Here is a 10,115-nt window from a genome sequence, read left to right on the forward strand (position 1 = left end):
GAGCCTTTGCACCATAAAGTGGATGCTTTCGAGCATAAAACGAGGCTTTGGGAGTTAGAAGCTAAGGCTCTGAGAAATCAAACGCGGCTTTGAACACCAGAAATGGAGCTTTGGACCCTAAACCGAGGCTTTGTGTGCTAAAAATGAGGGTTGAGCTGTCCTGCAGGCAGCAGGAGAGGGCAGGAACGATGCTGCCAGCTCTGCGTGCTCAGGGCACCCCCCGCATGAACAACACCATGGCACTGGGGGTTACTGGGGGTTGGCTGATGCAAATTTAGTGAGAGCTTCACCTCTCCCTGGCTTTCCAGGGCCAGCAGCAGCACAGCAGCCTGCTCCATGCCGATGCTGGCCGCGTCCTTTCAGAAGTCATAATCTGCACGGTCTGGGTTGCCAGTGAACGGACCGAGGGCTCGTCATCTTCCTCCAAGGGCCTGAGGGCTGCACCAGAAAGAGACAGAGCAGAGATGAAACGCCCCGTGCCCACACGGCCACCCAGACGTCCCCTCCAGAGCACGCCAGCCCCAGCCGTATCCGTCCCCGGCCCTGGAGATGCTCCCCTGTCCCTGCAGCATCTCCCTGCACGGCGACACCCCTCCCAGCTCCGTTCCCAGCGCCACCAGCACGGCCCCACTCACCGTCGCGGATGGCACTCAGCTTCTCCGTGCTGGGGTCCTTCAGGTGCCGTGCAGCAAGTCCTGGGCACAGAGCTCCCGTCAGACCCCCCGCTCCCCCCCAGCAGCACAGCCCCCAGCCCGGCCGGCACGGCTGCACGCCCTCCTCCCCCTCGGCAGGGAGGAAGGAGAGGGCCCGAGGCAGGAAGGGACCGGGCAAGGCTGCCGGGGGCACACTCGTGCGGGCAGGGGCGGAGGGGGAGGCACAGAGCCCCCGTCTGCCCAGGCCCTGCACGGGGCAGCCGGGGCTCCGGCAGCCGCAGGGCTGCTCCTCGCTGCCGGCGCAGCGGCCGGAGCAGGGCCGGGCTGCCCAAAGAGGCATCCCAGGGGCTGGGCTCACCCATGAACCTGACGGCCTCCTCTCGCACGGCGACCTGAGCGTCCTCCAAGAACGGCTCGGTCTGATGCAGGTATTCTTCTGCCCTGCCGCCGCCCTGCGTGAGCTGGAGAGGGCACAATGGCGCGGGGCTGGCACAGACCCTTCCCAGTCGGCCAGACCAGACCCTCCTCCCAGCGCCCCCGGGCCCTGGGGCTTGGGGATCGTCCTCACCAAACACTCTCCAATCATCTGGGACTGCCCCATCTCGATCAGGTACTGGAGCTGTTTCTTGCCCAGGAGTTCCGCAGCGGCTAGGAGGGCATCCCTGGCGACCTGCAGAGCAGCAGAGATCGGGACGTGTCACCACAGCCCTAGCAAGGAGACCTGGTGTCCCCTTCCTCCGGGCAAGGCTCCGAGCAGCTCCCAGCCCGTTACGGCACGAGGCGGTGGAAGACCGAGCCGGAGCTCGATCCAATGCCCAGGGCAGAGACACGGGGCAGCCACCCCCTTGGGCGTCTCCCACTGGTGGCCAGAGATCCTCGAGAGCTGCGGAGCTGCTGCCAGGGCCAGGAGCAGACCGAAGGGCGAAGGAGATGCAGGCCCACGGCTGTAGTGCCAGAGACACCGGGGCAGGACGGCACCAGCAGCACCTCCCATGGGCTTCCCCCAGCAGAACGCTCGGCTCCCCGGCCAGGGCTGCCCCAGCGCCTCCATGGCCAGGCTTTGCGTGGGCAGAGTTGATCCCGGGATGCAGAGCCAGGCTGCCACCGACTGCCTTCCCAGCGCTCCCAGTGCCCCAGGCTGGGCAACCAGCTGGCTCTCCACCCCTGCAGGCACTGCCCCTCTCTGCAGAGGCCAAGGTCACTGGCCCTACGCCAGGGCACCTCAGCCAGCGGGGTTCTGCTCCTGCGCCCATCCTGCCCTTCGGGAGCTGGGACGTACCCTGGCCCAAGCATCCGGGAGTCTCTTGGGCACAGCCCTGGGGCACAGGGGTCGGGGCTCAAAGCCCTGGCCTGCAGCACCTGCAGGGACAGCTGGGAAGCCTGTCGAGACCCGCACGTTTGGTGGCCACGGGCTGCAGCCGAGCCCTGCAGGAGCAGGGAGGGCAGGTGCTGGAAATGCCCGTGCCGGCGTCTCTGCCCCTGCTCGCACCAGCGCTGCAGGGACCTTCCTCTGGGTGTGCTGGAGGAGGGCTGCGCGGGGGGAGCGGGGATGGGAGCCCCAGCTCCCCGCCCAGCTCTGCAGCAGGAGGCACGGGGGGCGGAGGAAGGCGGTGGTGGGCTGGTGCAGGGAAGGAGGGGAGCTCTGCCCTCTCCGCAGTGACTCGGGCAGCGGGACTCCGACGGGGGCATATTCCTCCACTCCGACTGCCATCAGTCGCCCCCGATGCCCAGACCACCCCTGCGGTGTCAGCACGCCCTTCCCCGCGCCACTGCTCGGGTCTGAAATCCGTACCTCGGCCACGCTCCCGGTCTGGTCGTGCATGCGGAACGAGAGCGGGAGCAAGCCCTGCTGCACGTTCTTCCTCAGCTGCCTCTTGCGTCTCCACGTCACCCTCCGCGTCGCGTCTCCGAAGAGGCGGATGGAGAGCTCCCGCACCTGGCTGGACTTCTGGGAGGGAGGAGAACAGGGGGACGTCAGCGACGGCCGCTCCCTGCCCGCGCCGAGCCAGGGTGTCAGCGTGGCTGCCGGGGGGTGAAGATGCTCCGGAGTCGGGTCCGGAACACGGGAGCTGAGGAGCAGATCTGCAGCAGAGGAACAGCCCCGCGCCCGGGAAAGGCCACGCACGAGGTTTCCATCGGGTGGTGCCTCTGCCTCCGAGCGCTCCCGTAGCCACCCAGCACTGGCCACCAGCCACGCCAGCGCAGAGCTCCCCAGGGACGGGCTGAGCAGACCAGGCTGGCCCTCGGCAGCGCCTCCGGGGCACACGGCGCCAGCTCAGCCTCAGCCCCCCACCACGGCGCGGCAGCGCGGCTGGGGGAGTGCTGGGCGCTCGGAGAGCAGCCCCTGGCCCGCCGGTGCTGTGCCCAGGGGCTGGGCTGGGCCCCAGCACAGGGCTCGGGTCACCCGAAGCATCGAGCGGTCAGGGAGATGCCATGCTGGGCTGCGGAGCCCGGGGGAGCGGAGAGGGGAGTGGGGAGGGGAACAGCGCTGCCCACGTGCTGACCGCAGGGCTGGGCTGGCGGGCAGCTCTCCTGGCAGCACGCCCAGCGCCAGCGCCCGCGCTCCGGCAGCAGCCTTACTTCGGTGAAGAGCGGCAGGAGCTTCTCCACCAGCCGCCGATCGATGCGGCTGGCCACCTCCCTCGTCGTGTGATCCAGCATGTTCCTGACGATGAGCAGGGCCTTCATCTGGATGTCTTCACTGGGACACCGCAGGGTCTCCAAGATGTCTTTCAGCATCACGCTCATTTTTCTTGCCTGCATGAAACACACCGTTTCCGTTCGGCAAAGCGGCCAACGCTTTGTGCTGAGGCACTGGCACAGGGTGCCCAGAGAAGCTGTGGCTGCCCCATCCCTGGCAGTGTTCCAGGCCAGGCTGGATGAGGCTTTGGGCAACCTGGTGTAGTGGAGGGTGTCCCTGTCCATGGCAGGGGGGTTGGAACTGGATGGTCCTTGAGGTCCCTTCCAACCCAAACCATTCCATGATTCTATGAACGGCCACCCTGAGAGCAGAAACGCTCTGGTCACTGAGCTCCAGCCTCCCGTCCGGCTTCCCGGCAGCGGGCACGGGAACGGCTGCAGCAGCCTCCGAGCCAGCGGTGCCCACGGGGGCGCTGACGGGGATGCAGGGAGAGCGAGGGGAGGGAGGGGAGGGGGGAGGAGCAAAGACTCCCTGTCCCTCGCTCAGCCACCCGTTTTTCCAACCAGCCCCAAGCGCAGACGGCTCGGTAACCTTCCATGCCTGGAGAGCTCCCCAGGAAACCATTCCATGGCAGGGAAGGTGTTTGGAGCCGTCCCCCCACCTCCTCACTCCCAGCCAAGGCCCAGCCGCCGTGTGAGCCACTGCCCCAGCCCCAGGCTGCCAACGTGGTGCCACTTGACTGCCCCACTCACCATCTCGGGGCTCTGCGACAGCGTGAGGAGGATGCGGAGCAACAGCGAGAGCATCGGCAGGTTTTCAGAGCTCAGATGTGTCGGGATATTGTTCATGCCAGCAAAATCCCTTGCTGGAACAGCGCTGGTGGCCGCCAGCTGGAACAAGGACAGCAGTGAGAGACTGGCAGAGCCAGCAGGGCTCCCCACCCCGTGCGGCTTCTGGTTGCCACCAGCAGCTTAGGGCAAGGGCACCGGGGCAGACAGCCCGTCCTAGGGGCAGCTCTGCCGGTGCAGGGCCACCCGGCCCCCGCCGTGCCCTGTGCCTCGCCGCACACCGCACAGCGCCCGCGCTGGCTCCTCCTGCCCTCTGACCATCGCCAGCCTCTTGTTCTCACGCCTCCGAGGAGCGCCTGGGCAGCGTTTGGGGGCAGATGGGAGGGCAGAGGGCTGTGCCATTCTCCTGGAGAGGCACGCGCAGCCTTGCAGGGACGCCAGGCTGGGGTGGGCACTCACAGCCAGCCGGAGGATGCAGGGGTTCTCCACGATGGCACCGAACAGCTGGCGCAACCGCTGGTCACCGAGGTCCCTGTGCAGCTCCCTCAAGACCTTCTCCAAAGGCTGGGGCAGGGAGAACAACACCTCCAACATGGCCAGGACAGCGCTGCAAGCCAGAGTGCTCCGTCAGCAGGGCTGACATGCCCACCCGCCGTGCCTGGGGTGCCCAGGGGCCCTGCCCACGCAGGCAGCAGAGGGCTGAGGTGGTGTTCCCCGGGGGGCAGGGGGGAGCGTTGGGGGGGGCTCTGGGCTGGCTTGGCCAGCTTTGGCTGCTGCAGCCTGGCCGACCCAGCGGAGCTGGAGAGCGTGGTGGGATGGAGGGTCCGGCTCCTTGGGGAGATCCTGCAGTTGTCCATGGGTCTGGCAGCCCGAGTCTCTGGGCCCCTCTTCCCACACGGAACAAGTCCCCAGGGCTGTCAGGGCTGGTACCTGTCAGGTGGTGGAGCGACCGTCAACAGGCCCGTGACCAGTTCCCTGGGGCATCGGTCGCACAGGAGCAGGAGGAGCGAGACCATGCTCTGCCGGGCCGGCGCCACGCGGACGTGCTCCAGGTTTCTGTGGATGCCCCTTGTGATCTCTGGCACCTGGAGGGGAGACAGGTAGGACGGTGCCGCCACTGGAGCACAGCCATGTCCCCAGCTGCTGCCACTGGAACTGCTGCCCTTCCCCTCCCTCTCTGCTGGCGTAGGAGAGCTCCAGCTCGGGAGGGAGAGGAGGGAAGAACAAGCCCTGAGAGGGCTCCTGGGTAGGGCAATCCAGCCACGGGCCGCTTACGTCCGCCAGCCAGGAGTCCGGGTCATTCACGGCCTCCTTCAGCACGCCGATGGCCCCCTCTTTGTCAGCAACGCTGGCGTCTGTCATGGCGTCCATGGCTGCGAGGATGGCCTCTGTCTTCTCAGGAGACTCGAGGCATTTTCCAAATGCCTGTGGCCGGAGGGAAGGAAGGGAGGGAAGACGTGTCACACCGAACGCCCTGGTGGGGCTGCCTAGCCGAGCCGTGCGAGCAGCTCTGGCGAGAGATGCCCGGCAGTGCCGGCAGCAGTGCCCGCAGGAACGCTGGGAGCAGGGGCTGCAGTCGCTGCGTGGCAGAGGATGAGATCGGAGGGCCCTCGGGTGAGGGAGGAGGGTTGGGGTCACGGGCACCGCGTGCCCGGGGCGGCAGGAGCCCTCTTGCCGGGGACACTGCGGCCGTGCCGGCCCCGCTGGCTCTGGGTGCCTTTGCTCGCACCGTTCCCCCGCCGGTGCCGCGGACAAGAGCCCCAGCGAGGGGGGAGCTCCTCACCTTGGCCATGTTGCTGGCACCGAGCGAAGACGGACAAGAGGTGCTGGCAGCTTCCTGGTCCTCCTGGTGCTCTGGATCACCCTCTGGCTGTTCCCTGGCTGAACGGGAGAAACACAGAACCTTTGCCAAAAAGAACCTTGGCCCGGGAGCAGCGGAGGAGGGAGGAGACGGCCCCAGGCAGGGGAGCAGGTGGTGGGCAGCGGTGTAAAGCAAAGGGTGGCGGGCGATGGGAGCGAGCTGCCAGCGTTCCTCGGGAACAGGAATAGAGAAATACAGGTCCGGAGAAAAATGCAAAGGGATGGAGCTTCCTGCTCCATCCTGGAGGGACCCGCCGGCACGACGGCCAGCCGGACCTGCTCCGCAGTGGCAGGAGGGCCGGGGCCCACCACAGCTCCTCTTACGTCTTTGCTGCAGGAGGAATCTCCACAGGTGGTCAAGAGCATCCCAAGCCGCACGGCTGGTCTCGTTGCAAGAGCTGAGGACGAAGAGACGTCCCAGCAGCCGCCCCAGGAAGGGGGGCACACCGATGTGTCCGTCGCGGGCAGGGCTGATCTCCTCCCTTTCCAAGGGGCGCCGGGCCTGGGCGAGGGAGGCAGAACGTCAGAAGGGCTGAGGGGCAGCAGCTTGGGCCACAGCCGTGAGGCCAAGAGCCTGCCTGTGCCAGCTGCCCGGTGAGGCGGAGCTTTGCAGCGCCTTGCCAGCCCCGGCTCCCAACGCAGCTGGAGCCGGGCAGCATCCCTGCGCCCCTGCCCTGCTCCTGGGGCAGTCCTGCGCTGCGCAGGACCAGGGGCAGAGCTGGCTCCTGGCAGAGAGGAGCACGGGGAAAGGAGGGACCAAGCCCCCCGCTTCAGGGCAGAGCCCTGCCCAGTGCCCCAACCCGTGCCCCAACTCGCCTGCGGGCACCGCGGAGCTGCAGGCTGCCGCGGAGCGCAGGCAAGGGGAGCCGGCCTGGCTGGAGGGCGCCCGGCTCCTTACCTCCAGCAAGGGAAAGCTGGCCACCAAGGAACTCAGCATGGCGATCCTCCCCACGGCCCTCTCCTGCGCCGCCACGTCCTGGCACTCGGCAACGGTCAGCAGCATCTGGGAGGAGAGAAGCTGCTGGTGTGCCCCGGGAGCCAACAGCCGTGCCAGCAGAAGCAGCACTGCTCAGCTCCCGCCTGGCAGGACCCCCGCCTGGCCTCCGTGGGGGTCTGCAACGGGGCATGGGGATACGGCCCCCTGGGAAGCTGGGAGAACAGGTGGCACTGGGTTCCAGAAGGGCACGGCGGGCAGCCCTGGGCTCCCCCAGGGGAGGCAGGCCCCCTCCCTGCAGCGTGGTCCGTGCAGGGCACTGGGGGGGAACCGTCCGCTCAAGAGTGGACACTCTGCTGCCCAAGGTGGAGAAGAGCCCCTGCGCGCCCCACGCTTTGCCCGTGCCAGACCTGCAGGACGTTCTGCAGCTTCTTGCTGAGGCTGGCAGCAGGAGAGCCGAATATCCATGTCTGCAGCATGATGTCCATGGCATGCAGGGTCTGCAAGAAGGACGGGGGGCGGTGGCTTTTGGCGGTGCCTCTCGCCCCCAGGAGACGGGTCTGAACGCGCCGTGCCAGGGCAGGCGCCCACGCTGCTGCGCAGTGCCCGGGAGAGGCCTCCGGCCAGACGAGCTGCTGTGGGCAGCGCGACCCACGGTACCAGGTGGGAAGGGGCTGAAGAACGAGGGTGGGAAAGCACAGCCTGCAGCTCGCCCAGCGCTGACCTCATGGTAGAGGGACATGTCCAGGCCCTGCATCTCGTCCTTGCCAGGGAGCCGGAGGACGCTGCTGCAGCAGGCATCTACGAGCTCCTTCTTCTTGCCAGAGGGCACCGCCTGCACTGAGCTGCAGAGAGAGGGGCCCGTTGGACACCGGCACCAGGAGCGGTGCCCCAGGGTGCCGCTGGGGAAGGGGTCCCAGGGAAGCAGCCCCGATGCCTCCCGCCCTCCGGACCAGCCCCGAGCAGGGCAGAACCGAGGCGCTGGCACCGTCTGACTCTGCCCAGACGGTGGGTGCCCGTGGCCTGGCCCGGGGCCACTGGCTGTGGAGAGGTGCCAGCCAAAGCCGGCGCTGGGCACGTACCTCAAGGCGGCGATGGCAAGCATGGCTCGCTGCCGCACTGCCGAGCGCAGGTGGTCCCTGGGCTCCTCTTCCAGCAGCACCTGCAGAGCACAGCCGGGATGGGGCCTGTCAGCCGCTGGCGCCAGCAGACCTGGCACTGCTTGGCAGGGCTGGCGGAGCCCCTCTGCCCCCACCCCGGTGCCAGCCCCCAGAACGCCCCCCTCTGCCCCCTGCTCCGGGGTACCCACTGACGGAGCTTCCCAGCGGCACTCGAGTCCCCACGGGGGCAGCTCGGTGTCCGCACACGCTGCCACCGCCCCCTCCCCACTCCCTGCCGGTGCCCGGAGGCCTTTGCCCCCTTCCCCAAATCTGCCGGGGCTCCCCTCACCCTGATGTTCTCTGCCAGCTTGTCTCCTTGGCAGAAGGCATCCAGGCGCTGCGACAAGCCTTTGTGCCTGATGGCTCTGCACAGCACGCGGATGCTCTTGAGGAAACGGATCTTCTGGGCCTCGTCCTGGCAGTCGGGGCACGGGGAGACAAAGGGGTCCCGGAGCCCGTGTCCCCTGGCAGTGGGCTTCCAGAGATCCCGAGGCATCTCTAGGGCGGGCAGCAGAGAGGACTTTCGGGGTGTCTGCTGGCTCCGTGCTCCCAGAAGCTCTCGCTCAGCTCGGCCTTCACCCGGCTCGAGGTTCAACCGCCCACGGAGCGCGGTGGGCAACGGCTGGAGCGGGCAGACCACGCACGGAGAAATCCCGTTGGCGTGGGGTTAGAGGCAGAAATGAGGGGGAGAACTACCAGACAAGAGACCTGGAGCATCAGGAAAAAGGGGGAAAGAGGGAAGAGAAGGTGCAGCGAAGAACGAGGCTGGGGCTCGTGGGGGTCCCAGTCCAGCAGCCGGTAGCTGCCCAGTGCAGGACAATAAACCAGTTGGCCCGACTCTGCCGCCTCTGTCTGACCGTTGGCAGCGTGTGAGCCCCTGAAACACCAGCAGGGAAATGGGGCTGGGGTTCGGCACGCCGCGTCCCTCTCTTTTCCATGAGCTACTGGGTTCAGAATGCTCCATCTTTCTGTTTTCCATGACCTTTGGGGTTCGGCACACCACATCCTTCTCTTTTCCATCACTTTTGGGGTTCAGCACACTGCATCCTTCTCTTTTCCATCACTTTTGTGGTTCGACACGCCACATCCCTCTCTTTTCCATCACTTTTGGGGTTCAGCACGCCACATCCTTCTCTTTTCCATCACTTTTGGGGTTCAGCACACTGCATCCTTCTCTTTTCCATCACTTTTGTGGTTCGACACGCCACATCCCTCTCTTTTCCATCACTTTTGGGGTTCAGCACGCCACATCCCTCTCTTTTCCATCACTTTTGGGGTTCAGCACGCCACATCCCTCTCTTTTCCATCACTTTTGGGGTTCGACATGCCACGTCCCTCTCTTTTCGATGACCTTGGGAGTTCAGCATGCCGCGTCCCTCTCTTTTTGGCATGACCTTTGGGCTTCGGCACTCTCTGTCCCCCTGTTTTCCATGACCTTTGGGCTTCTATGGATCGCCTTGATCCGTAGGGTCTGGGGGTGCCCTGCCCCTGTCTTCTCCATGACCGTGACATTCTTGATGTCCTTCCCCGATCCTGGACCTGATCCGTTGGGTCTGGGGTCCCTTTCCCTGTCCGAGCTGGAACCACATGGTCCGTACCTTCCTGTTTAGCTCCTGAGCGCACCCTTCGGAGCGTGGCAGGATGAGCCCCAATTTCTCTAGGTTCAAGCAAAATTACGTCAAACCAATTATGTTTTTTTTTTAATTTTTCCAATTGACGAGGGATTTTAATCCTCAGTATTCACCTGTTTCGCTACCAGCCACCCGTGTGTGTTCCCCCCATCAATCATAATCCAACAATGTTGGATTTTTAGCAGCAGATGGATTATTTATGTCTCATTTGGCACAATTTGGGCAAAAAGTACAGCTCGAAATTCAGCCCTGGCAGCCCGGGTTTGCACTTTTCTGGGGCTGGCACGAGACCTGCACCACCAGCTCTGCCGCTGGGCTCCGTAATTAAGGCTGTGCCATTGAAGGAACCATCTTCCGACTGCTCGCCGCCCACCACAAAACCTTCGTTTTCCCATTTTTGAACAGTAAAACCCGGCAGTTTTGGGTCAGAGCCGCCCCGAATTGTCCA

The 10,115-nt window shown here is 65.7% G+C and overlaps 2 protein-coding genes and 1 long non-coding RNA gene across 3 annotated transcripts; all 3 read right to left on the minus strand.

Moving 5' to 3' along the window:
- Positions 1-42: 42 nt before the first annotated feature.
- Positions 43-4,100, minus strand: LOC147525958 (maestro heat-like repeat family member 5). Its single transcript, XM_086630697.1, has 7 exons — positions 4,047-4,100; positions 3,234-3,410; positions 2,446-2,601; positions 1,222-1,323; positions 1,012-1,114; positions 636-695; positions 43-438 (listed from the first exon to the last, which is right to left on the minus strand). Exons 1-7 carry the CDS (start codon positions 4,098-4,100, stop codon positions 287-289), a joined length of 804 nt encoding a protein of 267 aa, XP_086486823.1. The 3' UTR covers positions 43-286.
- Positions 4,101-4,144: 44 nt separating this feature from the next.
- LOC147525959 (uncharacterized) lies at positions 4,145-5,085 on the minus strand. Its single transcript, XR_015222986.1, has 3 exons — positions 5,013-5,085; positions 4,542-4,689; positions 4,145-4,184 (listed from the first exon to the last, which is right to left on the minus strand). It is a non-coding gene; the product is annotated as an uncharacterized LOC147525959 (long non-coding RNA).
- A 1,177-nt stretch (positions 5,086-6,262) lies between these two features.
- LOC147525960 (maestro heat-like repeat-containing protein family member 7) lies at positions 6,263-8,532 on the minus strand. Its single transcript, XM_086630707.1, has 7 exons — positions 8,326-8,532; positions 7,959-8,038; positions 7,601-7,721; positions 7,287-7,376; positions 6,841-6,945; positions 6,321-6,444; positions 6,263-6,273 (listed from the first exon to the last, which is right to left on the minus strand). The coding sequence occupies exons 1-7, from the start codon at positions 8,530-8,532 to the stop codon at positions 6,263-6,265; spliced, it is 738 nt and encodes a 245-aa protein (XP_086486833.1).
- Positions 8,533-10,115: the final 1,583 nt, after the last annotated feature.

Source organism: Tauraco erythrolophus, unplaced genomic scaffold, assembly GCF_009769465.1.
Source record: "Tauraco erythrolophus isolate bTauEry1 unplaced genomic scaffold, bTauEry1.pri scaffold_47_arrow_ctg1, whole genome shotgun sequence".
Lineage (NCBI taxonomy): Eukaryota > Metazoa > Chordata > Aves > Musophagiformes > Musophagidae > Tauraco > Tauraco erythrolophus.

What these genes read in the sequence shown, in the direction of transcription:
- LOC147525958 (XM_086630697.1), bottom strand. Translation starts at nt 4,100, where the DNA reads ATGCTCTCGCTGTTGCTCCGCATCCTCCTCACGCTGTCGCAGAGCCCC. An exon ending in TGTCGCAGAGCCCCGAGATG is followed by an intron (nt 3,411 to 4,046) that starts GTGAGTGGGGCA and finishes TGTTTCATGCAG; the next exon opens with GCAAGAAAAATGAGCGTGAT. An exon ending in TCCTGCCGCTCTTCACCGAA is followed by an intron (nt 2,602 to 3,233) that starts GTAAGGCTGCTG and finishes CCTCCCTCCCAG; the next exon opens with AAGTCCAGCCAGGTGCGGGA.
- LOC147525960 (XM_086630707.1), bottom strand. Translation starts at nt 8,532, where the DNA reads ATGCCTCGGGATCTCTGGAAGCCCACTGCCAGGGGACACGGGCTCCGG. An exon ending in AGCTGCAGAACGTCCTGCAG is followed by an intron (nt 6,946 to 7,286) that starts GTCTGGCACGGG and finishes CTCTCCTCCCAG; the next exon opens with ATGCTGCTGACCGTTGCCGA. An exon ending in CCAGCTTTCCCTTGCTGGAG is followed by an intron (nt 6,445 to 6,840) that starts GTAAGGAGCCGG and finishes TCCCTCGCCCAG; the next exon opens with GCCCGGCGCCCCTTGGAAAG.